Here is a 27,995-nt window from a genome sequence, read left to right on the forward strand (position 1 = left end):
TGTTGACTATGTATCACAGGGTGGAAACGGCACAACAAAGCGGAAAATTACTCAAATAAACCGATGAGCTTTTAATAATAATAACTGTTGACTGAGTTTATCTGACAATTCCAGTATAATTCAATGTACTAGGTCAGCTTCCCATGGGATGTGCTGGAAGGGGGAGACACAGCAGCTTGGGAAAATAAAGAAAAATTCTGTTAAAAGCAAAATAAATGTACTTTTACTTCATACGGCGAGAGTAACAGAAGTTGCGGTGTGCAGACTACTTCGCAAACTCCAGAAATTCAGTTTTCGGGCCGTCATGGAGGACCCAACCCTATTGAATACGTCTGTACACTTTTTAGAAAGAAAAAAAAAATGACTGAAAATTATTAACGCATCTCAAAACACATCTTACATGCCATCTTTGGCATATTGGTCTGACAGAAGATACTCACTCGTTCAACAAAAAAAAATATAGAGCCTACCCTAGCTGGCTTCGGCTGGAAGGCGAGTTGATTGCAGTCACATTAAAACATTGAATAGTCATATTTACATTAGGTTGAAGTGACTTTTATTTGCATATTGGATGAGAAATGATGACACACACACACACACACCACTAGTCAGCTGTTCCGGGATTCAAACTGGAAGCTTTCTGGGAATAGCTGGCATTCCAGTCACAATGGAAACACAACACACTCATACCATCCAACTGCAAGCTCATTCAACAGTGGGGAAAAACTGAAGAAGCAGTCGGTCCAAAAAAGTATCCACAAGTCCAAACTTTACATAAAAAGCTCGATGGATCGACCAATCAATGCAGTCCAAACCAAAAGCCATTTTGTCCAGTCGTATTTCTTGACAAACACGCGTTTGAGCGACTCCACTCCGCACGTCTCTGAGGAATGTCAGTCATACTGCGGCCACTAAGCCCGCCGCCTCCGACGTAGACCTAAGTCTCCTGCATCTCAGACGAAGTGAATGAAAAGTCTTCAAACTCCTCCTGACTGATGGCAGCAATGTGAGGGTTGTCAATGGGCGTGAGGGTGGGCTCTTCCCTCGTAAAGTCCGGGTCAAAATTGTTGACGTCCTCCGGTGTTTTCTGTGAGGGACATGAAGTCGAGGTGACGTTAACTGGGATTAAAATGACTTGGATGTTTTTTTTTTGTGTTACACGTACTATTTTGGGTTTGAACGGTGGCTCCATATCCCTGCGATTGAGCTTCTCCCAGTTGATGTTCCGGAAAAAGGGATGGCTGGTCACAGCACTTTCTCCGCCTTCTGATGCCACGCAACCAAGGCGGCGGCTTGGGTTTTTGGTCAGCAACTGTGGACGCACAAAAATGAAAGAAGTGAAATAACCACAAACTATTTCAGACATAGTTGCTAATCGTGATTAACTTAAAAAAACACGATTAATCATTTGACAGTGATTATTCATTCATTCATTTTCTATCACTTATCCTCACGAGGGTCGCAGAGGGTGCTGGAGCCTATCCCAGCTGTAGACAAACAACCATTCACACTCACATTCATACCTATGGACAATTTGGAGTCGCTAATTAACCTAGCATGTTTTTGGAATGTGGGAGGAAACCGGAGTACCCGGAGAAAACCCACACATGCACGGGGAGAACATGTAAACTCCACACAGAGTTGGCCGAGAGTGGAATTGAACTCGGGTCTCCTAGCTGCGAGGCCTGTGCGCTAACCACTCGTACACCGTGCAGCCCCTTGACAGTGATTAATCATTTTACACAACATGTACACCATCTTAAAAATAAGCACACACTTAATGGCACACATGAAACAACATTATTTTTTTTATATATAATTATAAATTATTAATATATTATAATAATATAATATATTATAATATATTATATATAATATATATTATATTATAATAATAATATATAATTTATATATATATATAATATATAAACTTTTAATTACATATAATAATTATATATAATAATATAAAAATAATATAATAATATAATAATAATAATTACATATATTACAATATATTATATATATTAATATATGTAATTAAATGTTTAAAAACATGAGATAATGCGCAGAAAAAAGGCTCTGTTTTACCCGCCCGCACACAAACACTGAGTTTTGTGTCATGGCTAAATATGCAAATTAGCCAATGACATCATCTAGCGGTCCCCTCCCGCCCTACCTGAAACCACAGATACATTGAAGTCCTGATCCAATCCTGTGGACCGATAGATAAATGTCCTGGTTGATTTAGAAATACTATACATCGTCCTCTTCGTTGTGCCGTTCACATTCCGACATCACGATACCGGGATGACGCCGATGAATTGATTAGCCACCGTGAGGCTTCAAACAGGAAGTGGCCCCATGAGGTTAGAGTGTGAAATATAAAAGTGAAATATCCCTATCTTTGAGGTCAGGTACAAACTGGAGCCCATCCAAAACGGCATTGAGTCAACATGTCCTGACCTACTCCGTCACAAAAAACACACCCTCCTTTGTTTCTGGCACATCCCACGGCCAAGCAGCTGGGCAAAGGTCAGCGTAGTACAAGAGACTTGCAGGCGTTGCTGACAATGAAGCAATAAAAGCCTAAACGACTTACGCTCGCAGATGAAAGAGGATGTCGCAAGAAATAAAAGACAACTTTGTTTTGACTTGCCGTGAATTCTTAAACGGTAACGTGCGCATCTTCAGGCTGGCAGTGGCATTTACACAAAGACGACAAAACTAATGAGCGGCCGTGTCCCGAGTGACAGTCGCCAGATTAGAACCAAGCTGCCGGGATGATTGATAGGCCCGCCTTATATCAGCTATAGGCGTCAGGACCAGGGCAGCTTTGTCAAAACAAAACGCTCTTTAAAAACATAGCAAGCACTCTCATGTATGCTAAACAGGAAACCGAATAAAACAAAAGTTTTCTCAGAATTTTATGACACTTCCACTTCATCGTTCTCCTCACGTTCTTTGACATCAAACATTTGAGGCGGTCGCTTTCCCACATACCAGTAGAGTAGACACCAGATCCCTTGGAGGAGTAACAATCTGGCACCACCAGTAAAGGGTGAAACACGGCCATCTAACCATACGGCCATCAGGATATTTAAGTCCGTACCCCCACCCTGCTGCACGTGCCTGATTGACTACAGCTAGTGCGACCGTTAGCATGTTGCTTATTTGTGGTAGCAATGATAAATCTGCCGAACCAATAAGACGCCAGTTGTCGTTTATTCATTCATTCATTCATTTTCTACTGCTTTTTCCTCACGAGGGTCGCAGGGGGTGCTGGAGCCTATCCCAGCTGTCTTTGGGCGAGAGGCGGGGTACACCCTGGACTGGTGGCCAGCCAATCACAGGGCACATATAGACAAACAACCATTCACACTCACATTCATACCTATGGACAATTTGGAGTCGCTAATTAACCTAGCATGTTTTTGGAATGTGGGAGGAAACCGGAGTACCCGGAGAAAACCCACGCGTGCATGGGGAGAACATGCAAACTCCACACAGAGATGGCCGAGGGTGGAATTGAACCCTAGTCTCCTCGCTGTGAGGTCTGCGCGCTAACCACTAGACCGCCGTGCCGCCCGTTGTCGTTTATACTTGCTACTTGCTTTAATAGTAAGCGGAACTGGGTCAGCACCATTACATGGAAAATGTGCACCTACGGTTTAAAAGAGACATATTATGCTCCTTTGTATCGAGTTGTGGACTCCTATAGAGCAGCTTCACACAATAACCAGCACAGAAACTTTATAGATCTTCCAGAATCTGCACCTAATCCAAGCAGTATTTCTTTGGATGTCCAAAATGGTCTGTTATAATTTAATCCACACTGCACGGCATCCAAGTGGTTAGCCCATAGGCCTCACAGCTAGGAGATCCGAGTTCATTTCCACCCTCGGTCGTCTCAGTGTGGAGTTTGCATGTTCTCCCCGTGCATGCGTGGGTTTTCTCCGGGTACTCCGGTTTCCTCCCACATTCCAAAAACATGCTAGGTTAATTAGCGACTCCAAATTGTCCATAGGTATGAATGTGAGTGTGAATGGTTGTTTGTCTATATGTGCCCGGCACTCCCCGTGACCCTCGTGAGGATAAGTGGTAGAAAATGAATGAATGAATGGCCCGCCTCCAGGGACACCCACTCCACTGCGACCGGTCCCACTCGGCTAGTACTGCTTGTACCCGGACACGCCCATATAAGGAAGTCCAGCTCAATGTGATGTCACAGGGAACCGGAAACGCTCACTTAGTGTTCTGAGCCATCCCAAACTTCTTTCAGGGCTCACTTCCAGATGCGCAAACCTCATTTTCTTAAACGTTGGCATTGCTTTATACGAGAATACGACATTTTAAATACATTTATAGGTCAAAAAAGTGTGAAAAGTTGAAGTGTCAGCCTGTAGAAATCTCATGTTGATGTTTGACCACACATTATCAACATGTTCAGACTTGAACTGTGTTTGCCCAATGGAGAGTCAAGCTAGTCTGGTTACGAAAAGCACAGAGAGCCGTCCCAAAAGTGTGTTTAGAAAACACACCAGTGTGGTCCATTGAGAGGGAAAAGAAGTTGCACACACCAGCTGGGATCAGCCACTTCACGTTAAGACCTCACATGTGACGATCCACTCAACTATCCACCAAAGATTCCATACAAGCTTTACTCAATGGATCTCTAGTCCAGGGGTGGGCAAAGTGCGGCCCTCAGGCTACATCACGCCAGCCAAGCATCTCAATTGTGGCCCACCGGGCATTTCCAAATTCCTGTTTTTAAACCTTTAACATCGAAACTGCAGCCGGCAACATGACTTGCAGTGCTATTGTGGCATGCTTGAGTCACCAAAGTAGTTGCATGAATCTTTAGCTTGTACAAAAAAAAAAAAAGGCCATCAAAACAACACAACACGCCAACACACATGACCCACAAAGTAACCTTCCAAAGTACAACACATGGGCATATGAACAAATATCAATGCACAATACCCGTGACAAAAAAAAAAACACCCATATATTCCCGCCGCAGGGCATGCTGGGTAGCATGCGCTACTCTTTCCCACAGACTTTTTGCCGTGTTTTGTTGCATTTTCGCTTGATTGCACTATGACCCATTTATTTGCACTATGACCCATTTATCATTGCACTAAAATTAATATATCTGCAATACGTCTGCTCCTGCATATGCTCCTGTGCAATACTATGTGTATATTTTGGATATCTTGTATATATCTTGTATATATCTTGTTAAATTGTCTTTTTTACTCTACTTTTTATATACTTTTTTTTAAACTTGACTATAAGCTCTCCAATCTCGTTGTACATCTTGTATAATGACAATAAAGGCCATTCCATTATTGTTCATCGCTCATATTGTTGTCGCAGATGGACTACCCAGCATACCTTGCGGGCATTTGAAAAGTTGTATGTTTAGCTGTTCTTTATCAAGTCGTTGATTAATGCAGTGCGTGAACTTGCCGTTGCCGATGTTTCGTCGCACTGTGAGCGACAAAGTTTGATGGCACCGCGAGTCATAAAGTTTGCACACACCGACGTAGCCGCTAGCTACAAATCCTAAGCGAGTGCGTTTACTTAACAAGCCCCTGTCAATATTGGCTGTACTCTTTATAGATCCGATGGCGCTCGCGATAGCAACCCTGTGAACAAGCTCATGGGAACGCGGAGAACCTTGCAGTGGATCGACTCTTCTAAATAGAGCAGCACGTTCAAAATCCACTCGCTTACAGGACTTTTTATGTAACCAGGGCTCTACATTAAATACAAAAATGACTTCCCCATGGGGAATCCTTAAGGTGAGAACTACTTGCCCAAACTTGCCCCATGTAAAATGAAAAGACTGCCATAATGATATCATGTAATTTTTGTGGCATCACATGAGAATCTCAAATAAAGATGAAATGATTATAATTTCTTGTGGTTGTTTTCCTACATAGATCATGACGTTGCATGGAAGTCTGGATTGTCAAGAGACTTCTAGGCACTTTGCCTTTTAGAAGTTGTGCACCACAATGAAACATTATCGAATAGACACATTTGTGTACTAGTAAAGTGTTTTTAATCCAGAAAAAAATGCTCAACGGTCAAACAATAATTTGTGAAGCAAAAGGTGAGAAAAATACACAGAGAAATGGAAGCGCTAGATTTTGTAGCTTGTGCAAAATGAGCACTTGGTATTGGATCTAATCGCTGGTGTTTCATTGTGACCACTTCAAATTGTCACAGCAATGTGATTCACTCACCTGTGCCATCATTTGATTTGCTGCCGCTAATAAAATACTTGTTTAGGAGGCACTGGTTCATCACTTTTTGCTGTTTTTTCCTTCACAAGTTGTTGAAGAATTAGACCATGTTGGCAGGGACGCCATGATAGATGTTTTCATAGTCAAACCATTGCTGATTGGTTGATCGCGAACAAGAACTGTGGACCGCGGTCTAAATAAACTATTCTGATTGGTCCATTTCAAGATTTGCAAGGATTGGTTTGCAAATTACCACCGGAATTACGCAGTCCATGTTTTACCAACACCCAACAAGAACCGCTTTTAAAAAAAACTCTTGGCAGTACAGAATGCCAAAGTGCACTAGCCCAACGGGAATATCACTGATTGGATTTACTTGCCCGAATTTTGTTTTAACTTGCCCCGGGCCATCGGTACATCGTTATTGTCGAGCCCTGGTAACATGTGACACAAATGAGCTTGGCACGGTGAAGCATGCTAGGATAACAACAAGGGTAAGAGGGGAGGGTGGAAGGAGGTTGTTGTATTTATAGCCAGTTGACTGAGACCGGGCATTGGACCATGACTTAATATAGTTATGTAAGAGCCCAAAGAGGCCAAACAGCTGGCTGGGTAAGAGAGCTCTTGCAAGCCTGCCCGTGACTCGACAGCGTTGAGTGTTGACAGATGAAATGGCGCAAATGAAAAGCAGAACAAAGCCCATTTCTGACAGGCACTGCTCACAAAAGTGGTAAATTGATTCTTTAACGTTAATGATCGCGGCTTAATGTCTTCTTCTGTGCGATGCAGGACACAGATCAAGTGAGAAATTGATTTCTTCTATCATTAGTTCAGCTCGAAGAGATATTCCCTACTGAGTCTGACAGATGCAATCTGCGGAGAGTAAACGCCTGCCAAGGACAGACAGTGACTCATCCAAAATTTCATTCACTTTGTCTTTTTTTTTTTTTAAGAGCGTAAACAATAAATAAAGAAGGCAGACTCACGGCTTTAAGGATGCTGACGGACTCCTCGCTGAGCCAGGGTGAATACGAAATCTCTTCCTTGAGGATCGCCTCAAAGAGGTCGTCTTCATTTTCGGCTTCAAAGGGCGCGTGGCCCTGCAGCATCTCGTACAGCAGCACACCCAGCGCCCACCAATCAACAGACGGCCCATACAGCATCTCCTGGAGGATCTGTGATAGACATAACATTATTGATTACAGCTCAAGGAGCCTTCAAGGAAACCAGTAAATTACATGATGTCCAGTTGATGGATGTTTTCAATCAGTGTGTTCCTGTGAGGACCAAAGAGCCTCCATCGTTTAAAAAAAAAAAAAAGACTTAACACAGTGATTATGGTACTTGAAATGATATCGTAAGTTTTTTTCTTTTACAATCTCCATACCCTGTGATATTTATAGGTTATCACATGGTTTGTCTGGTATCAGGCCAGGTATCATGCCCCCAAGTGTCAGTATCAGCCCGAAACCGAATCACACTGGCATGTGATGATCTTATTATCACATACTATTTAATCATGAGCTTATTATCACGTACTATTTAATCAAAAGTGTTTCCAGAAAATGTTCAGTTTATTACATGTATTATATCTAAACAGTGTAAACACAACAATTGCAAAAATATTTCAACAATAATATTTTATCAACAGTCTTATCTTATCAATGTCTGACAATTAAAGTTCCATTGATCAAGTTTGGGTTTTTTGGTGACTGGAGAAGCACTAGGCACGAAGCACTCGTGTGCTGTTCTCTGATTGGTTGTTTCACGGGCACGATACCAGGGCCAATTAATAGTGTAGTATGTGATAATACTTTTTATCACATATGGTTAAACTCTATATTTTATCAGTATCACTTGGGCTTTGACACAGTATCATTTCGGCCTTTTCCCGTATCATTCATGGGCGGTTTCTAGGGTACAGGGCCCTAGAAAAAGTATTGTCACATACTACAGTATTAATTGGCCCTGTACCCTAGAAACCGCCCATGAATGGTACAGGAAATATGATGATACAATGATACTGATAAAATATAGAGTATCAGCCCCCGTAGCTGTCCACTCAGAGCGCGCTGCTCTGGTATCGTGCCCGTGAAACAACCAATCAGAGAACAGCCAACACACAGTGTTTGTTTTGCTGCCATCTGTGCTCTGTCAACATGTCAGCCGTTAAATAGTAAATAGTATAGTAAATATTAGTATAATAGTAAATATTAAATAGTACGTGATAATAAGCTCATGATTAAATAGTATGTGATAATAAGATCATCACATGGTTTGTCTGGTATCAGGCCAGGTATCATGCCCCCAAGTTGGCACCTATAAGAATGCACCAGTTGATATGCCCCTCAATGGAAAGGTACACAGTGGAGTCTGCTTTTCGTGGTGGTTACATTCCGGGACCACCAGTGAGTGACAGTAATTGATACGCCCATAAAAATGTAACCTGGATTATCAGGTACTTTATTTATAAATTATTACCAACTTAGGGCCTATTTTCGGCTTAAAAAATAAATACAAATAATATTCTGACCAAAGATCTGCCATTATGCAGGCACATGAACGCTGAAGCACAAATGTGGGGGTGTCCGCCATATTTAAACAGTTGGTGATTGTCTATATTTAATTTAACGCAGGTCTATCATATCGTTGGTGGTGATGTGCGGCTCAATACTGAAATATCGATACCAGATATTTATGTTCTAAAATGGGATTCTCAGATCAAAATATCGATACTCTTGACACGTCAAGTCATTAGAGGTAATGCATCTCAATAACTGTTTTCACATATTTTATATGATTTTGTGCTCTGTGCATTTCCACAAAGCATCGCTATCTGATAATCGCCAGCCATTTCCTGTCAACGGTCTGCATATGAATCAAAATGTTTGAGAAAATAGTGAGAAACTAACTTTGCACTCAGCGTCAGACTAAATTGATCATTCATTCATTCATTCATTTTCTACCGCTTTTTCCTCATGAGGGTCGCGGGGGTACCGTTTATCCTCGCTAAGGTTTCGAGCATGCTGGAGCCTATCCCAGCTGTCTTCGGGCGAGGGGCGGGGTACACCCTGGATTGGTCGCCAGTCACATATAGACAAACAACCATTCACACTCACATTCATACCTATGGACAATTTGGAGTCGCTAATTAACCTAGCATGTTTTTTGGAATGTTGGAGGAAACCGGAGTACCCGGAGAAAACCCACACAAAACTCCACATAGACATGGTCAAGAGTGGAATTGAACTCGGGTCTCCTAGCTGTAATGCCTGCGCAATAACCACGCAACCGCAGTGCAGCCTGTTTCATCCCTTATTATTCATTCATTCATTTTCTACCGTTTATCCTCAATAAGGTTTCGAGCATGCTGGAGCCTATCCCAGCTGTCTTCGGGCAAGAGGCGGGGTACACCCTGGACTGGTGGCCAGCCAATCACAGGCCAACTATAGACAAACAACCATTCACACTCACACTAAATTGATCACCTATAGGGAATTTTAATGACTAAATGTATTTTTTTTTAAGGGAGAAATTCTGTGATGTCCTGAACTCCTACTTAAATAATGAGCATTACAAAGCTTCCCAAATGAGTTGCTTAATTTCCCATGTTGTTGTTTGGACCATAAATTAGTTTGACTGACTCAACAGCGCCTCCAAATGGAGTGCAGCCAAACAACCAACATATCTTTCATCCTAATACATTCCTAAAATGGGATAACGACCATCTTAATGGCTCATTGTGTAAAAAAAAAAAAACATTGAGGTGAACTCCAGCATTGTTTAACAGTTGACCTCAAAAGCTTTGCTGGCTTCCGGTGCGTCACAAGGGAGTCTGTCTGTGCTTAGAGGAAAAGGGAGGAGCCTTGGATATGCATCATACTAGAAACCAACCGTCTGAACTGACCTCAGGGGCAATGTAGTCAGGGGTGCCACAGAAAGTTCTGGCTCCGATGCCGTCAAAGATGCCTTCTTTGCACATGCCAAAGTCTGCCAGCTTGCAGTGGCCGTCCTTGTCGAGGAGAACGTTGTCTAGCTTGAGATCGCTAAAGGGCAACAGAAAGAAATGGAGAAGGTGAAAATGACATATTTGCCTTTAGACGCCATCATGCCGTTGCTGTAGACTGGTCAATATGTGGCTGCAGGCTCGCTTTTTTTCCCCAGAAAAGAATCACTCACAAAATGGTTGGTAATCATTTATAAACATGATCAGAATCAGAAAAGGGTTTATTGCCAGGTATGATCAAACACATACTCGGAATTTGTTTTGGTATAGTTGGTGCAGACACATCTATTAAAAAAGAATGAAAAATACAAAATATACAGAATAACAGTATAAATATATGTACACAGTCTGTTTTTTGTTTGTTATTCCGGAAGTGCAGTCTGATTGTTTATCCTAAAAGTCCAAACTGGGCGTTAATGTAACGATAACGTTAATGTAATGATAATAAAACACACAATGTCAGCATACTACATATCCACACAATACAATAAATGAGTTCTAAATAAAAGGTGGGAATGGCCAGTGGCAAGTCACTAAAGTGGCTGGGTTGTTTACATAATTATTAAGGTATTACTTTTATGTGTTTCTATGTTTTTAATCTTCCTTTCACGAGTGAACAACGCAACTACACATACGAGGAGCGTTACTGTAGCTTAATCTGAACTAAGTTACTCTTATTGCAAATGTTGATCCGAAATCAGATGATAATTCAGCCTGAAGTTGCAGGACTTTGGGTTAGATGGGTTCCTCGCTATCCGTCGGTGGTCTCGGAATCTAACTCCTGGGAATTGCTGAGATTTAGTGTAGAAGTAATTTAGTTCTGTGTGTGTGTCAGAGGGATTCACACCGGTAGATGATGCCTTTGCCATGCAGGAACATGAGCGCTGAAGTGATCTCCGCCGTGTAGAAACACGCCCGGGGTTCTTCGAATCTCCTGGACTTCTGGATGTGGAACATCAGATCCCCACCACTTACAAACTCCATTACAAAGAAGAGACGGTCCTGTGTGAGAAGACGCAGGAAGACGGGAATTATACTTTTATCCACACTTACACGCATTATCTAGCAGTCATTGGCTTCAAGGACATGGCTCCAATCTCCTAGACTTCACGTCTTGCTATAATGGATCGCTGTAGAACTGAGTGTGGTTTGAAGTTAGTGGGGTGAAAAAAATGTTGATCGAATTCATAAATCTTTCTTTCTCATTACGGGATACGTTCCGCCGTACGTAATGTAGAAATAAAAGCTAGAGTGAAAATCAGTGGGCTGGAGGATGTAATGCATGGGTCTGCGTATAAAGCTTCATCAAATGGTCAGACAGCAGCCAAGTACTGCTGCAGGGAGTAGAGAGTAGTACTTGTTCAGTACTACACTTCATCTGTGTTGTACTTGTTTACTGTGCAGTATCATACAGTTACACATATAAAATGTATTATTTTTTTTTAAATCCTTCATATAAAGCAGGGGTCTCAAACTCAATTTACTTGGGGGCCACCGGAGCTCGGGTCTGGGTGAGACTGGGCCGCATCAGGTTTCCCCCCCCCAAAAAATGCATTTATTAAAAACAAAACAAATTAAAAAAAACTTTGCTTTGGTTGCAATTTTCTACAATAAAAGCTCTGATAAAACATTCCACTGTTCTCAAATATCTTAATTTTTATTTTTCTGCCAAAATAAGATGAAAAATAAATAAATAAATCAAGAATAAAGAAAATCAATCAATCAGTAATAAACAAATAAATATAATAATAATAATAAAACGGCAAATAACAAAAACCTAAGAAACCACATATAAAATTATTTATTTCAGATTAAAATGAACAAAGCATTATTAGAGCCCTGTAGACATGACAAAACACGACTATAGTCACATTTATACTCTTTTTATTTACAACATATTGCGCAACTGCAGGGTCTTGAGACACATGCTAACTCGCAAACTAGAAAGCTAGCGACCTAAACGGTAGCCTTCAAGTTATTTCCTTTAAACTTAAATAGCCAAAAACTTACCACTTCCACACGGATAGGGAGGATAACTATTAACAGTTATTTAACCTTTAACATGAACATTAATCAAACGTAATAATTTTTTCTGGGTACATGATACCATACAGCATCCATATCAAACTTGCGCGGGCCGAACTAACATTAAAGTTTCATATCAAGGCGGGGGCCTCAAACTAGTGTCCTGCGGGCCACATTTGGCCCGCGTGTTTGAGACACCTGATATAAAGTGTTCTGTTGATGTACTACGTCTACTACTACTCGGACCAGAGAGTATTGACGGTTTTGGTAGAAGAATACTGTATTGCTCGAAATATTTGTACGTCTGCTCAAGGAAACAAGCAAAACAAGTTAGATGAACCAAACCGGAAATACCAGATGAACTTCACACCCAATCAGAATTCACTATGGCACTGTATTACAACCACCAATGCAAATCTGTGTTGTTGTTTTAATCTTGTTTAAATGCTTCCTTACAACACACATTATGCTGCTAGGTGTAAAGCCTAATGCTGCTACCGCCACATTTGGTCACACGGTGTACCTTCCTGTTGAAAACACAACACGACGCCACTCTGTGATGTTGAGTTGCCGTGAAGGTGTCGGCTTCTCGGAGTTAATTCTCATCTCCGTGTTAGTCTATTCTGAACAAGGGTGAAATAGGTCAGCAGAGGCTCAAAACACCTAAAGACGATTAGGACTGACCTGCCGCTGAGTCAGAGCTCAGCTTGGAAAAGGAGCAATGTCAACTAGTGGTGTGTCGGTCACGAACGAACGGGTCAAAAGAATTTGTTCTTTTTTTTTGTGAATGGGATGAACGAGGTCCGTAAAATACCCGTTCAGTCAGTTCAGTTGCAAATGCTTTTTTTGTGATTGGCTGAAGAGTCAGTTCACCGTTCTTTTTTTGCATTGCGGGACTATCTCCGCGTACTTGCCTGTCTTATCCTATCGTCGCGCCTCGCTGCGTGGGTGGGTGGGGGTTAGCTGACTGAAAGACCGAGACCGAGAGATTGACCGACACTCGTCGGCCGTTCATTCATGACCGACAGTTGAGTCGGAACGAACGTGAACATAAAATGAACGGACTGACTCGACACAGCTAACCGGGTCTATGCACAGGTCGATCACAGTCTAACGACAAATTTACCGAAATGAACGGATCTTTTTACTGAATGAAACGGAATAATCCGCTTCACTGGAATGAAACGGTTTTGCCCACCACTAATGTCAACAGACGATACGTGGCTCGTGACAAGCGGCACACTGCTGCCACCTGTTGACCGCTTCATGTGCTGCAGTGCCGTACGCACAACAAACCAACGGCAATGCAAACCAGTTCACTTATTGCTTTTTCCATGTAACAAGATTTTAGGCATCTTTATTCACTCCCTTGAAATTATTTTAAAACTATATCACAAAGTGAGTATACCCCTCACATTTTCATGGAAAAACACTAATCAAATGACCCTTTTATACATGTATAGTAGTTAGTGTACAGCTTTAACAACAGCGTCCATTTGCCATCCCATCAAAATAACTCAACACAGTCATTCATGTCTAAACCAATGGCAATAAAAATCAGTTTGTGTTCAAAATAACCTGAAAAGTATGGGATATGGGGGTCATCCAGATAGCAGTCTAAATACTTATTGTTGTGTATGCAGTAATAAAACACTCCAAATACTCCAAAGGTGTGTGACATACTGTAAGTATCTTTATCGGATGCGTGCGTCTTTACTCACCAAGGTCTGGAAGCAGCAGTACAACTGTGTGAGGTACGGGTGACAGCTGGCGAGGGACAGGACCCTCTTTTCAGTCATGGTACACTCCACATCATCGTCTTGCATGATGATGTCCTTTTTCAGCACCTTGACTGCAAAAACTCGATCATTCTTGTTTAGCTTTGCAAGCATCACCTGCGGATAGAGGACACACACACACACACACGTCATTCCAGTCATCGGGAAAGGCCGCCGTAACAACTTAACACGTCTTTCCCACCTTGCCAAAGCTGCCTTTGCCGAGCACTTGAAGAAATGTGAAATCTGAGATGGAAAAATGAGGGATCTCCGGCCGAGACTTTACGCTCTTCCTCCTTTCTGAGGCCTTTTTTATGCGACCAACAACAGGATTCTGGAAGGACAAAGAAGGTCCGCACCTCGGCACCGTGTGCTTTATACTTGATGCAATGAGAAGATGCTTACTAGTGGAGTGTTTTGGGAGAGTTCTCGGGGCTGCACGCCCATCTCTGTCAACATTTTGGCCAGTTCAACGCTGTTGACTCCGCAGTTCTGCGCCACGTTGCCTTCGCATCGGATGTGAACATTCATTTTACAGACTGGGGGAGAGGAAGGAAGCATAGAGTGGAAAAAACTGTACGTCGTAAAGAACAGCTGATGATCTCCCACACCGACACTTACCTTTGCAGTGCAAACCCTGCTTGACAAAACCCCACAGCAGCGATCCGCAGTGGTTGCAGAAAGCAGGCGACTTGTAATTGTGAATGCTGAACTGGTGGGGGATGTTGATGCTGAATCCAGGGCACGCAGGCTGCAAAACAACAACATTCATGTTCATGTTAAGTTTCCTCAACGTGGCACAGAAACAGGAAAACATCAACAACAACAACGTTGGTACCTGTGACTTCCTCATGCGTGGACACACCGTGACAACCTGTTGGTGGCAGCGTTTGTGAACCACACACGTACACACTAAAGGAAAAAAAAAACAGTCAGAAATAAAAAAAAAGAGCCAAATCTTGTCTGTGATTGTTTAAGTAGAAAGTCATAAAGTCACCTTGGCACTGGTAGCCCTGCTTTCCAAAAACACCCCTGCAACAAAAAACATGCAGGAAGCCATGACTTCCGGTATCTCACATTTCAAACTGGTATCTTCTCACAAGCATATACTTTAGAGTAGTCAGTGTATAGCCGTATATACACGAGTGTAAGTCAACACATAGCCTAAAGTCAGGTATGGCGATAGCATCACGGTCCCAGACTTAGGTCACTGAGGAGTAGTGATGTGTGCCTCCATGTTGAAATATCTAAAATCGATTCTCGGTTGAGTGGTCACAGCTAGGAGACCCGAGTTCAATCCCACCATCTCACCATTGGCCATCTCTGTGTGGAGTTTGCATGCGTGGGTTTTCCCCGGGTACTCCAAAAACATGCTAGGTTAATTGGCGACTCCAAATTGTCCATAGGTATGAATGTGAGTGTGAATGGTTGTTTGTCTATATGTGCCCTGTGATTGGCTGGCCACCAGTCCAGGGTGTACCCCGCCTCTCACCTGAAGTCAACTGGAATAGGCTCCAGCACCCCTGCGCCCCTTGTGAGTATAAGCAGTAGTAAATGAATGAATGAATGAATTGCACAGTGAGCGAGTGGTTAGTGCGCAGGCCACACAGATAGGAGACCCGAGTTCAATTCCACCCTCATCCATTTCTGTGTGGGGTTTGCATGGTCTCCCCGTGCATGCGTGGGTTTCCTCCCACATTCCAAAAACAAGCTAGGTTAATTAGCAACTCCAAATTGTCCATAGGTATGAATGTGAGTGTGAATGGTTGTTTGTCTATATGTGCCCTGTGATTGGCTACGCTCCAGCACCCCCGCGACCCTCGTGAGGATAAGCAGTAGAAAATGAATGTTTTCCTAGAGGGGCTCCACGGTGGACGAGCTGGCTAGTGCGCAGGCCTCACAGCTAAAAGACACAAGTTCAATTCCACCCTCGGCCATCTCTGTGTGGACTTTGCATGTTCTCCCCGTCATTCCCCGTTTCCTCCCACATTCCAAAAACATGCTAGGTTAATTAGCGACTCCAAATTGTCCATAGGTATGAATGTGAGTGTGAATGGTTGTTTGTCTATATGTGCCCTGTGATTGGCTGGCCACCAGTCCAGGGTGTAGCCCGCCTCTCGCCTGAAGACAGTTGGGATAGGCTCCAGCACCCCCTCAATCAATCATACTTCAGTCATTTGAGGTAATGTATACCAGTAACTGGAGTACAGTGGAAAGTACTAACTCAATTGGTAGGATCAACAGACAACAGTGGTACTCATACTAAATATTCACTCATTGGACATTGTGAGGTTGCCAGCTATTTAGACAATAACTGCTAACCGTAAATCTACTCCAGCTGTACTACTGACGTGTTGCACCCAGCTTTCGTTTCTCTTGTATTGTTCCACGAGAAGATTTGAAATGTTTGCTGAAATGCAAAGGGTGTACTCACTTTTGCAACTTCCTTACCAGATGAAGTCTTTGCAGTGGAAACAGAAGGTGGGCTGACGAAGGAAAGTTGACATGAACTTGTGCCCGTTGATCTGGTGGACTTTCCGTCTCACGGCCCCGTGGCGGTTCCGGGTGAACTCTTTGTGGTTCTTCTGCTTCTCCGTGGCCTCATCTGGAAACAGGACCAGCACACAATGTACGCTGTACATTGTTGTTCATATTTGATGTCATCTATTCTCCACATTATTATATATTTTTTTATTATATGGGAGCCAGGCAACGACATTTTGTTGGCAATTTCACTGCTGTTTATTGTGCAATGACAATAAAGGAAGTCTATCTATCTATCTATCTATCTATCTTCTCAGATCATTAAAAGGACAAAACAGGTCTCTTCCTGTCTTGGGCTGAAATGAAAGACGCATGTTGAATACAGAACAATACCATTCAGGTCATCTTAACATAGCAGTGGTAGAAAAAAAAAAACACATCCGACGTTGACTTGTAGACTTAAGCATTTGTCACCTGCAAAATCAAAAAGTGGGCATTAACAACAGATTTTAAGTAGACCATAAAAAATGAGCTGCACGGCGGTCGAGTGGTTAGCGCTCAGACCTCACAGCTAGGAGGTATCGAAAAGGAAATTGCGCACCAATAAAAAAAAAAAGGCACAAAACCATAACTTCCTTGGTGGCGGTAACAACAGAAAGCAATGTCGTGACCTCACCATCAATGAAGGATCCATTGAGCCGAATGAAGACGTAAATCTTGCCTTCGGGCTCCAATTCCATCTGCAAAACATAATATTTGTCTTATTGAACAGTATTTGTATTCAGTCGATGCGATGCAAGATAATAAAACCAGACAAATTGTCTTGTGTGATGTGTAAAGTATTAGTCTGAATGAGTGGTTCACTTAAAAAGGTTAAGTGTGTTGACTAGAAGTACTTAGCTGCATACAGTACACGTGCAGTACATGTGCCTGCTCTTATGTAAGGCCAAAAGGAATTTAAACACTTTAGACAAGAGACAGCAAAGCAGGCCCAGCAGGTTGTGCTGGTTGCAGATGTTTGTGGAAGTCTACTTAGGATGGCTCCCTAACACACACAAGTACTCATCACGGTTCATATTCAGGAAATAGTACCATTGTATGTAAAACACATTTAAAGGGCCATTTGAACAAAGTGATATTATTGTAAATATAACAACAACAACAACAACAACAACAAGATACTGGAGATACTTTACCAGGCCATCAGCCACCTTAACTTCCTGCTCGTCCAAAAGTCAAGAAAACTCTAATAATAACTAATAATGTATCACAGATATGACATGATGTAACATAAGAATGGAGCATCCTGCTCAGTATCAAGCTGAAGGACACGTGAGATGATGAGGACCAGGAAGCCAAAGGAGGAGATCATTTGGAGGCCATCAGTGATGCTCCAAGGGCTGCAATGCGGCCTCACAGCTAGACGACAAGAGTTCGATTCCACCCTCGACCATATCTATGTGGAGTTTGCATGTTCTCCCCGTGCATGCGTGGGTTTTTTTCCGGGTACTCCGGTTTCCTCCCACATTCCAAAAACATGCTAGGTTAATTAGCGACTCCAAATTGTCCATAGGTATGAATGTGAGTGTGAATGGTTGTTGCAACAAATTACTCAAAATTGTTCCGTCTCAGGCGGCACAGTGGACGAGTGGTTAGCGTGCAGACCCCACAGCTAGGAGACCAGGGTTTAATTCCACCTACGGCCATGTCTGTGTGGAGTTTGCATGTTCTCCCCGTGCATGCGTGGGTTTTCTCCGGGTACTCCGGTTTCCTCCCACATTCCAAAAACATGCTAGGTTAATTAGCGACTCCAAATTGTCCATAGGTATGAATGTGAGTGTGAATGGTTGTTTGTCTATATGTGCCCTGTGATTGGCTGGCAACCAGTCCAGGGTGTAACCCCGCCTCTCGCCCGAAGACAGTAGGGATAGGCTCCAGCACCCTCTGCGACCCTCGTGAGGATAAGTGAGAGAAAATGAATGAATGAATAATGACTGTCAAATGATTAATCATGTTATTTTTAAGTTAATCACGATTAGCAACTATGTCTGGGTGTTTTACGAGTTGTGACTGTGCTTTTGGGGTAAACAGAAGGTTCACTACTGTTCCGTGTTTTGTGGATAATGACTCTCACTGTGGTTTGCTGGAGTCCCAAACTTTAGAAATGACTGATAGATCTCAGGGCGGCACGGTGGTCTAGTGGTTAGCGCACAGACCTCACAGCTAGGAGACCAGGGTTCAATTCCATCCTCGGCCATCTCTGTGTGGAGTTTTCATGTTCTCCCCGTGCATGCGTGGGTTTCCTCCCACATTCCAAAAACATGCTAGGTTAATTAGCGACTCCAAATTGTCCATAGGTATGAATGTGAGTGTGAATGGTTGTTTGTCTATATGTGCCCTGTGATTGGCTGGCCACCAGTCCAGGGTGTACCCCGCCTCTCGCCCAAAGACAGCTGGGATAGGCTCCACGCCCTTGTGAGGATAAGCAGTAGAAAATGAATGAATGAGGCTCCATCTTGATCATGATTAAATGTAAACATCACATTAACACAACAAACATTAATAAAAGTCAACACACATAATTTCCCCATAAAACATGTCCTGTGATGTACACACAACTGTACACATTACTTCATCTTGTTCCATTTATGTACGTACTATGAAGTAGTTACGGACATCATCAAACAGTAAGATCAATGTCAACCTTTGACATCATAGAAAGATTTAAGGCTCCCCACATCAAACTCTGTTACGTTTACTTACAGTTCTCGCCGTTTTACATGGTAATGTGGACATTTTCAAAGAGCTGGATGGAAGTGTGCAAATCATCCTGGCGTTTGATGGGCCACTCAGGATGGTCGGAATGCAGACTTCTATTCAATGGAGAAGCACCGCACAATTGGAGGAGCCTTTGCAGACTTTCTAAGTTCGACAGCCTTTGCACATGATTCCCTGCAGCCCCAAAAAAGACATACTAACATAAAAGGAAATGCATTTTGACATGAATCCAAACATCGTAAAAAAAATATCCCCTCTAAAGATCATTCAAGTATCTTTTAGGAATTGAAAATAAACCACAATGCTACTGGGAAGATGATCAGCTTCTTTTCTTCACTATACTTTTAATTTAATCTGTCAAAAGAATGTGACTCCAGAACACGGCAGGCCTTTTTTTTAGATGTTACTGTGACTATTCTACGGCTGAGTCAGAGGTCTGAACAGTTTACTTACTGAAAACACAAGTAGCAAGTGAAGAATCAAGCCTCACACGTGGTGAAAGGGTGATGCAGATGTTTAAGAGCAGAACACAGTAGATGAAGTTTGGGCGGATTTTTGAAAAAAAACAGAGGCCCCGGGGTTCGGTCGAGCATGCAACCTTTAACCACAATGCGGTGCCGAGTGTTGGCGGGTTGACGACAGAGGAAAAAGTCCCTAAATGTCACGCTGATAACAACCTCAACAGAAGCACTCTGTGTTCTGCCTGTGTGGAAAAACATTCAATCATTCATTCATTTTCTACCGCTTATCCTTACAAGAGTCAAAGGGGGGTGCTGGAGCTTATCCCAGTGGTCTTCTGGCGAGAGGCGGGGTACACCCTGGACTGGTGGCCAGCCAATCACAGGGCGCATATAGACAAACAACCATTCACACTCACATTCATACCTATGGACAATTTGGAGTCGCTAATTAACCTAGCATGTTTTTGGAATGTGGGAGGAAACCGGTGTACCCAGGGAAAACCCACGCCTGCACAAGGAGAACATGCAAACGAGGGTGGAATCAAACTCAGGTCTCCTAGCTGTGTGGCCTGCGCTAACCACTTGACCGCCGTGCAGCCCAATTCATAGGTATCTTTATAAAAATGCTTCCAGATGTGTCAACCTTAAATAAAACAACAGTAATGAAAATTACTGCTATCTTTCATAGAAAAAACTTCCGAGAAATCAGCAGCATTGACTGAATACGAAACAAGTGTGAGGTGTACAAAGCGCTCCGACCAGAACAGGGGAAACTCCTTGGTGAGGGCCTTAGTGAGTCACGATATAAAAACTGCTAAATTCCTCCCCGAATTGTTGAAAATGTTCAAGTTTAAGCATTGAAACAAAGTAAAATAAAGTAAAAACAAGCTGAATGCAGAGGTTTTAAGTACCGTACACATGTATAGTGATATTGTCATGTATTGCAGGGTGCTGCAAAGTGTTAACTTCTCAGGGAAAAACACAATTACCACCATCACGCAGCAGCCATGGGTGCGGTCTAAATGTGACATTCAAAGATGTTTGCATGGCTTCTGCGCTGAGAAAAAAAAAGACAAAAGAACCAAGAACAAGATGATGATAAAGATGACGCAAATGGCCGTGGTCCTCCCCGCCCTCCCTCATTCACGGTGCAAGTAACATGTTAAAAACACAGTAACTCCACCAAACAGACCATGTAGCCGTCAAATGTAGCACAACTTCCTGTTTGGGAACCATGTGCGTGCTTTGCGGGTTATATAAATCGGTATCAAATAATATTGTTTTGCATGAATATCAGTCTGCGAGCATCTATTTTGAGCCTTGCATAGTCTGTGTTACTTCACATATTGTTATTTTTGGTTGCACCGTGAGCGAGGTAAGCATTGGATCTGATTCGGTCAAAGCTTATGCAGCCAAAATCAGCACAATCCGTGTCTCGTCAGTACATGAATGTATGATCAAAAATCTGCAAAGATGCTGGGATCCTTGGGTAGAACCTTGGTTAGTGCAATGAATCCATTTCAGAAGAGCCGACTCTAACCAAAACAGATGCTGAATACATTTTCCCCATAAAAAAATTATCTGTTCCTGCTTTGCTTTCAATCTGATATTGTGTTTGTTTTTGTCAAATCGTTAACTCATTCACTACCAAACACTATTTATACATCTAGCATTAGCATTACTATAACGTTAGATGCTGGGATCCTTGGGTAGAACCTTGGTTAGCGTAATGAATCCATTTCAGCAGAGCCGACTCTAACCAAAACAGATGCTGAATACATTTTTCCCATTAAAAAATAATCAGCTCCTGCTTTGCTTTCAATCTGATATTGTGCTTGTTTTTGTCAATCGTTAATCGTCAATCGTTAACTCATTCACTATTTATACATCTAGCATTAGCATTGCTATAACGTTATACTATGAATCCCCAATAACAATTCCATCCACCTATTTTCTATGCCGCTTATCCCCACTAGGGTTGCATATATGCTGGAGTCTATCCCAGCTTCGGTAACAATTCAATTTTAACATTAAAAACACCCAAAACTGTGTATTAATCATGACAGAAACATAAAATATTTGTCATTACTAATACTGTTAATTTAGACTATGTTTTCATTACCAAAAGACAATGAGATACTCAAATGATAATTGATGAAGTTTTCTAAAAAAATGCCTTGTAATTTCTATACAATCAATGTTTTCATGTAAGCTAATTTAATGGCCCAATGAAAAACAACCAGGGCATTTTCAACATTTTCTTTAGGGGGGAATTTTGTTCAGTGTCTGGTATGTACCATTAAACATTACCTTTTTGTCTTTGTAATATCTTGATGTGGGCTCTATTCATATTATTTTAGGTTGCAATGTCCCGCGTGCCACACGTTGGTCACCAATGTCTTACCATGCTATGCTAGTAGTGGGAATCATTGTACTCACCCATCCCTCGAAGACCTCCCCCGTGTTGGAGGTCTTCATGAGGTCCTCGAAGCGGATGGTGCAATTGGCCACAAAGTCATCATATCCGATGGGGGTTTCGTTGAAGACGGCCACCTCCATGTGTTGACCGTTTCTCACCAAGAAGGCGAAGTCCTCGTTGTAGGTCGGCGTGTTGGTTTTCTGTTTAGTCAGAGTCTGTCCCACTTTGGTGTCGTCCACCTTGAGGACGATGTAAGGGTCCAGGGCGGGAGCGTTCTTTAGGAAAATCATGGAGTGTCGCCGTGAGAAAGTGGTCGGTTTCAGGTCCACCGCCTCTCCGATTCGCAGGTTAATATGGCCGTTAAACTTCATGTCTGGCAAGCGAAGACTGAGAGAAGAAGTCAAAAAAACATTAAAACACTCAAGTATTAAAAGGATGCACTTGTTGTGGGTCTGGCAACACAACTTTGAACACTTTTTGACATCCGCCTTTCTCTCCTCCGAGCCCCGAGTGGGCTGAGTGTGGAGCGAAAAGGAAGCCACATCAAACACACGTCAATCAGGACCTACAAGTTCCGCATAACTTGACATTAAAAAAACTACCTGCCATCGTTGGTTTGTCATGTCACGTGGCTGAATACGGACGACAATGCTGAGAGGAACACCAATACCCACAATGCATCAGTCGGATGCGTCGACGCCTACCTGCTTGATTGACATGCTAGTTAGCTGCTTCTTTCGTCAGCTACATCCGAATTTATTTTTCCATTAAAATATTATGTGCTAAATAAATAAATTCCTTAATTGTATGTACATTTCTATTTCATATTTACATTTTAATCACAAAATTAATTAAAACAAAAAAATAACCAACCAACCAAAAATGTTACAAAATGTCACCACGACGTCTCACGTGTATCACTAAGTCTAATGGAGGAACGAGGCAATCAGCTACGTGTTGCCACACGGACGAATATTGCATTGCTCTGCCATTGTTTACACTACGGACACTCGACAATGACAGTGATATATTGGGTAATTGATGTTCTTTGGTGCTACTTCCTGTTAGCTGGGGCATTAGAATTGAAATAATTTCTTTTTTTAGGTGTTATTCAAACTTTGTGAAATATTCAATAGCCCTGTTGCTATCGTTGCCTTCCTTAAAAATGACGCCCTCTTTCCATTCCTTCTTTCCACCATCAAAGTCTCCAGTCTATTGGTGTTAGACTTGAACTTTGACCCCACTCAGCAAAAATGTCAGCAGCAGAACGGCGTCTTTCTTACTCGGCCAGCTGTTCTAAATAAAGATGCAGGGTGGTACATCCCACACATCTCTGAAACACAGAGCAGAGATGAAGCAGGCTGATAGCAGGCCGCCTTGCCATAATGCACATGTGGCCTGCAGCCTTGGCGATAATGTGTGTCAGTCATGCACTTCACGCTTTAAGCTTTCTGTGTGGGTTGTTAGCGATTTTACACAGATAGTGGAGTTAATAGCACAAAGAAAAGCTATCAAACAATGTGCCTTTTTTTCTACATAAGTATCCGCTGCAAATGAAAGGATAACTAACGCTGCGAAGGAAGTAATTGCATATTCGTTGCAACCCCAAACCGCCCAGCAGAGGGCAGTAGAGGACTATCGGAGCTGAAGATGAAGCAACTTTGTGTATTGTATTGGACTTCCGCATTCTCTTACTTTCACAGTGGAGCCACATGTGACATCTTTACAGTCCAAAATGATTTATTTTGTGTCTTTGTTCTGTAGAAATTCCACTTTTTCCTCCCTTCCTCTGTCAAACTCCCCTTCCACCCCCCACCCCCCCTCTTACGCTGCATTACATTCTCCTCTTTCCAGCCAGTCAGACGCACTTTCGCTCCGTATGACCATGTCAAATCATGAATTATGCCCCCCATGGGAGAGCTCTCCAAATCTGTCTGTGACTCTAGACACCCGACTGGCATGCAAGAGTTGTGTGTTTTATGAGCATGTTGTATTTCTGGTGTATTTTCAGCCACAAACCTCCAGTAAATAAGGAAAAGACAGTTTATGACTTAATTTGGGCTGCAGCATTAGTTCGTCCGTGTACTTCACAGTCTGGGCTCATTTTGATGTCTTTGTAAACCAGGACAGCTCAATCCTCTGGCGAAGCACCGTGGCCTCAACTTAACATTTTAGAAACAAGCAGAACATCCACTTGCAAAGTAAACAGTCACATTTTCTCTCATTTGGCTTAAAAAAATGGCAACTGTCTTTTCTCCATAACCCCTGGAAGGCCTCATTCAGGGCATCTACATTAGAACTCCAATACCGCCCACTTTGCTTCTTCTTTGGTGTTGGGAGCTTTGGAGCTATTTGTGTTTCATGACTGCCAACATTTATATTGCACTTGATCTATAAAGCACCATCAATCAAACAGCGTACTTTGTTGTCTTTATGCTATTTTGTGGTCATTTGTCATTAGATACAGGCATCAGGTCCCAATTGAACATTCATTCATTCATTCATTTTCTACTGCTTTTTCCTCACGAGGGTCGCGGGGGTGCTGGAGCCTATCCCAGCTATCTTCGGGCGAGAGGCGGGCGAGAGGCGGGGTACACCTTCCTTGAACTGTTATCCACTGTTTTTATTTCTTGATTTATGACGGCTTCTGCTTCAGACACTATGCAGACGTGATGGTTAGCGTGTGTGATCGCTCTCGTTGAAGTTCTACCATCTTTGTTTACACATTTTGCCTGTCTCCGGTGGCACTAGGTAGCTAGCTATAGTTATCCACAGACTCCAAATTCATTCATTCATTCATTTTCTACCGCTTTTTCCTCATGAGGGTCGCGGGGGTGCTGGAGCCTATCCCAGCTGTCTTCGGGCGAGAGTCGGGGTACACACTGGACTGGTCGCCAGCCAATCACACAATCATTCACACTCACATACATACACCAGTCCAGGGTGTACCCCGCCTCTCGCCCGAAGATAGCTGGGATAGGCTCCAGCACCCCCGCGACCCTCGTGAGGGAAAAAGCAGAAGCAAAAGTAGAAAATGAATGAATGAATGAATTTGGAGTCTGTGGATAACTATAGCTAGCTACCTAGTGCCACCGGAGACAGGCAAAATGTGTAAACAAAGATGGTAGAACTTCAACGAGAGCGATCACACACGCTAACCATCACGTCTGCATAGTGTCTGAAGCAGAAGCCGTCATAAATCAAGAAATAAAAACAGTGGATAACAGTTCAAGGAAGAAGAAAAGGAACCCTTGAGCTTTTTGATAGATGCATAATAAAGGAAGTGGTGCAGAAAGAACAACAGCGATGGACTGATGAGAATGTAGCGTGGACAATGCAGCCGAGGGTGTGTGGACTGTCACAGCCCCTCCTGGGTAATTGGGTCCAGATGTGCGGCAGGCCAGCGTGGCCCATGCGCCAGTGAGGCGTCAGGGCAGCATTAAGAGCTCAGGCCGGGGCTGATGGGATCGTGAAGAGACAAACTCACTCCCTAACTCTCCCACCACCACCACCAACAGAGCCAACCCCATACTGGTCTGTTGACAAGTGGGCCTCTGTCAGTACCTCAATTTACCAAAATAACAAAAAAAAAACCTATTCTTCCGAAAACACCACACACCGCGGTTGTTTATCTGCAAAGTTTTATCTCACCTTTGACCTTGATCTCCATCCTGATGCTTAAAGTTTAATTTCGTCTTTCCTGCTGTTGTCCACTGTATAAACACACATACATATAGTTGTTCACTAATCCCCTTCATATATATTGTGTGTAGTAGTTCAGGGTGTAGTCCATCGTTTGTGAGATGAGCAGACTGGGGTAGGCTCCAGCGTTCCAATGACACTGAACTGGAGAAACAGTTGTGAACTGAGGAATATTCATTCATTCTGGTATTCTACCACTTATCCTTACAAGAGACGCGGGGGGTGCTGGAGCCTATCCCAGCTGTCTTCAAGCGAGAAGCGGGGTACACCCTGGACTGGTGGCCAGCCAGCCAATCACAGGGCACATATAGACAAACAACCATTCACACTCACATTCATACCTATGGACAATTTGGAGTCGCTAATTAACCTAGCATGTTTTTGGAATGTGGGAGGAAACCGGAGTACCCGGAGAAAACCCACGCATGCACGGGGAGAACATGCAAACTCCACACAGAGATGGCCGAGGGTGGAATTGAACTCCGGTCTCCTGGCTGTGAGGCCTGCGTGCTAACCACTCGACCGACGTGCAGCCAACTGAGGAATATCATTATTCATTCATTCATTTTCTACCGCTTTTTCCTCACGAGGGTCGCGGGGGGTGCTGGAGCCTATCCCAGCTGTCTTCGAGTGAGAGTTGGGGTACACCCTGGACTGGTGGCCAGCCAATCACAGGGCACATATAGACAAACAACCATTCACACTCACATTCATACCTATGGACAATTTGGAGTTGCCAATTAACCTAGCACGTTTTTGGAATGTGGGAGGAAACCGGAGTACCCGGAGAAAACCCACACATGCACGGAGAGAACATGCAAACTCCACACAGAGATGGCCGACGGTGGAATTGAACTCTGGTCTTCTAGCTGTGAGGCCTGGGGCTATGGGGCTATGGGTGAATTAAATTAAAACAGACTATTTTGGACATCCAAAGAAATACTACTTGGAATAGGTGCAGATTCTGGAAGATCTATAAAGCTTTCTGTGCTGGTTATTGTGTGAAGCTGCAGCCAACTGAGGAATATAATGCATCAAAATAAAAGTACAATACGTCACACATGATAGAAATCCTCATACAAGTACGCCCCCTGGTGGCTGTCAGCAGAACATATTGCTCTTCTGGGCATCCTCAGTCGGGAAGGAAGGAGGAGCACTAGGCTGTCTAATTCCAGCTCAGGAGTGGAAGAGGATTCCGGAATGCCATGCCCAAGAGGATCAAGGCAGTGCTCACACTAAACATTCTTTGAACATGTTCACTCACTTATATCATCAGCTATTTATAGCTCTAAGTTATAAACAAGTTTAATTTTTACAGTATTGTCACTTTTATCAGATACTGTCAGAACCATGAGGTCCAATAACGTAATCAGAACCAAACTAGAACCATACATTCTTCTGTTTTTTTTAATCATACATGATGATTAAAAACACACAATCAGACACAGCATACACCTCCTAAAACAATACCAAAGTAGAGGCTGTCCACAGGGGGTGGATCTAGGCCCACCACATGATTCCATCCCTTCAAGCTGAGGAGATGTTGCTATCACATCATTGGGCAGGGAGTTGAACTAAGCTAAAACATTGAATGACTTTTAACCTCCATAAAAAAACATTGTATGTTTTCATCTCACGGCACGGCGGTCGAGTGGTTAGCGCGCAGACTCGGGTTCAATTCCACCCTCGGCTATCTCTGTGTGGATGTGCATGTTCTCCCCGTGCATGCGTGGGTTTTCTCCGGGTACTCCGGTTTCCTCCCACATTCCAAAAACATGCTAGGTTAATTAGCGACTCCAAATTGTCCATAGGTATGAATGTGAGTGTGAATGGTTGTTTGACTATATGTAACCTGTGATTGGCTGGCCCGAAGACAGCTGGGATAATAAATGAATGAATGAATGTTTTCATCTCCTGGTTGTCTTACTCACTCATGTCTGGTCTGCTCTGTAGGCCACTTATCTTCTCCAGGTCTGCCTCGAAACTGCCTTTTCCCCGATTGTAGTCCAGGAACGATACGGATTCTGTGTGGAAAAGACACTTCTCTGCTTTGACAAACAGTCGGTTTTCCAGTAAGCGCTGGGGGACCTG

General features: G+C 43.0%; 1 protein-coding gene across 3 annotated transcripts; it reads right to left on the minus strand.

Moving 5' to 3' along the window:
• On the minus strand, positions 1-27,980 carry prkcha (protein kinase C, eta, a). 3 transcript variants are annotated; one of them, XM_078796122.1, is made up of 14 exons: positions 27,836-27,980; positions 22,223-22,589; positions 17,221-17,284; positions 16,512-16,665; positions 15,058-15,092; positions 14,682-14,972; positions 14,466-14,599; positions 14,263-14,394; positions 14,004-14,177; positions 11,105-11,259; positions 10,159-10,297; positions 7,238-7,426; positions 1,166-1,312; positions 1-1,087 (listed from the first exon to the last, which is right to left on the minus strand). In XM_078796122.1, exons 2-14 carry the CDS (start codon positions 22,571-22,573, stop codon positions 938-940), a joined length of 2,115 nt encoding a protein of 704 aa, XP_078652248.1. In that variant the 5' UTR covers positions 22,574-22,589; positions 27,836-27,980; the 3' UTR covers positions 1-937. The 3 variants fall into 3 exon arrangements, with proteins under 3 accessions (XP_078652248.1, XP_078652247.1, XP_057946599.2); XM_078796121.1 differs by lacking the exon at positions 27,836-27,980 and adding an exon at positions 25,854-25,874; XM_058090616.2 differs by lacking the exon at positions 27,836-27,980 and having other exon boundaries at positions 2-1,087; positions 14,682-14,811; positions 14,899-14,972; positions 22,223-22,797.
• Positions 27,981-27,995: the final 15 nt, after the last annotated feature.

This window comes from Doryrhamphus excisus, linkage group LG14, assembly GCF_037039965.1.
Source record: "Doryrhamphus excisus strain RoL-2023G ecotype Guam linkage group LG14, RoL_Dexc_Guam_v1.1, whole genome shotgun sequence".
NCBI classification, from domain to species: domain Eukaryota; kingdom Metazoa; phylum Chordata; class Actinopteri; order Syngnathiformes; family Syngnathidae; genus Doryrhamphus; species Doryrhamphus excisus.

Bases quoted from the DNA above. Each gene is read 5' to 3' on its own strand.
- prkcha (XM_078796122.1), bottom strand. From the start codon at position 22,573: ATGAAGTTTAACGGCCATATTAACCTGCGAATCGGAGAGGCGGTGGAC. The intron at 17,285-22,222 runs GTGAGTACAATG...TATGTTTTGCAG, and splicing joins GGGAGGTCTTCGAGGGATGG to ATGGAATTGGAGCCCGAAGG. The intron at 1,088-1,165 runs GTACGTGTAACA...TGTCCCTCACAG, and splicing joins CACCGTTCAAACCCAAAATA to AAAACACCGGAGGACGTCAA.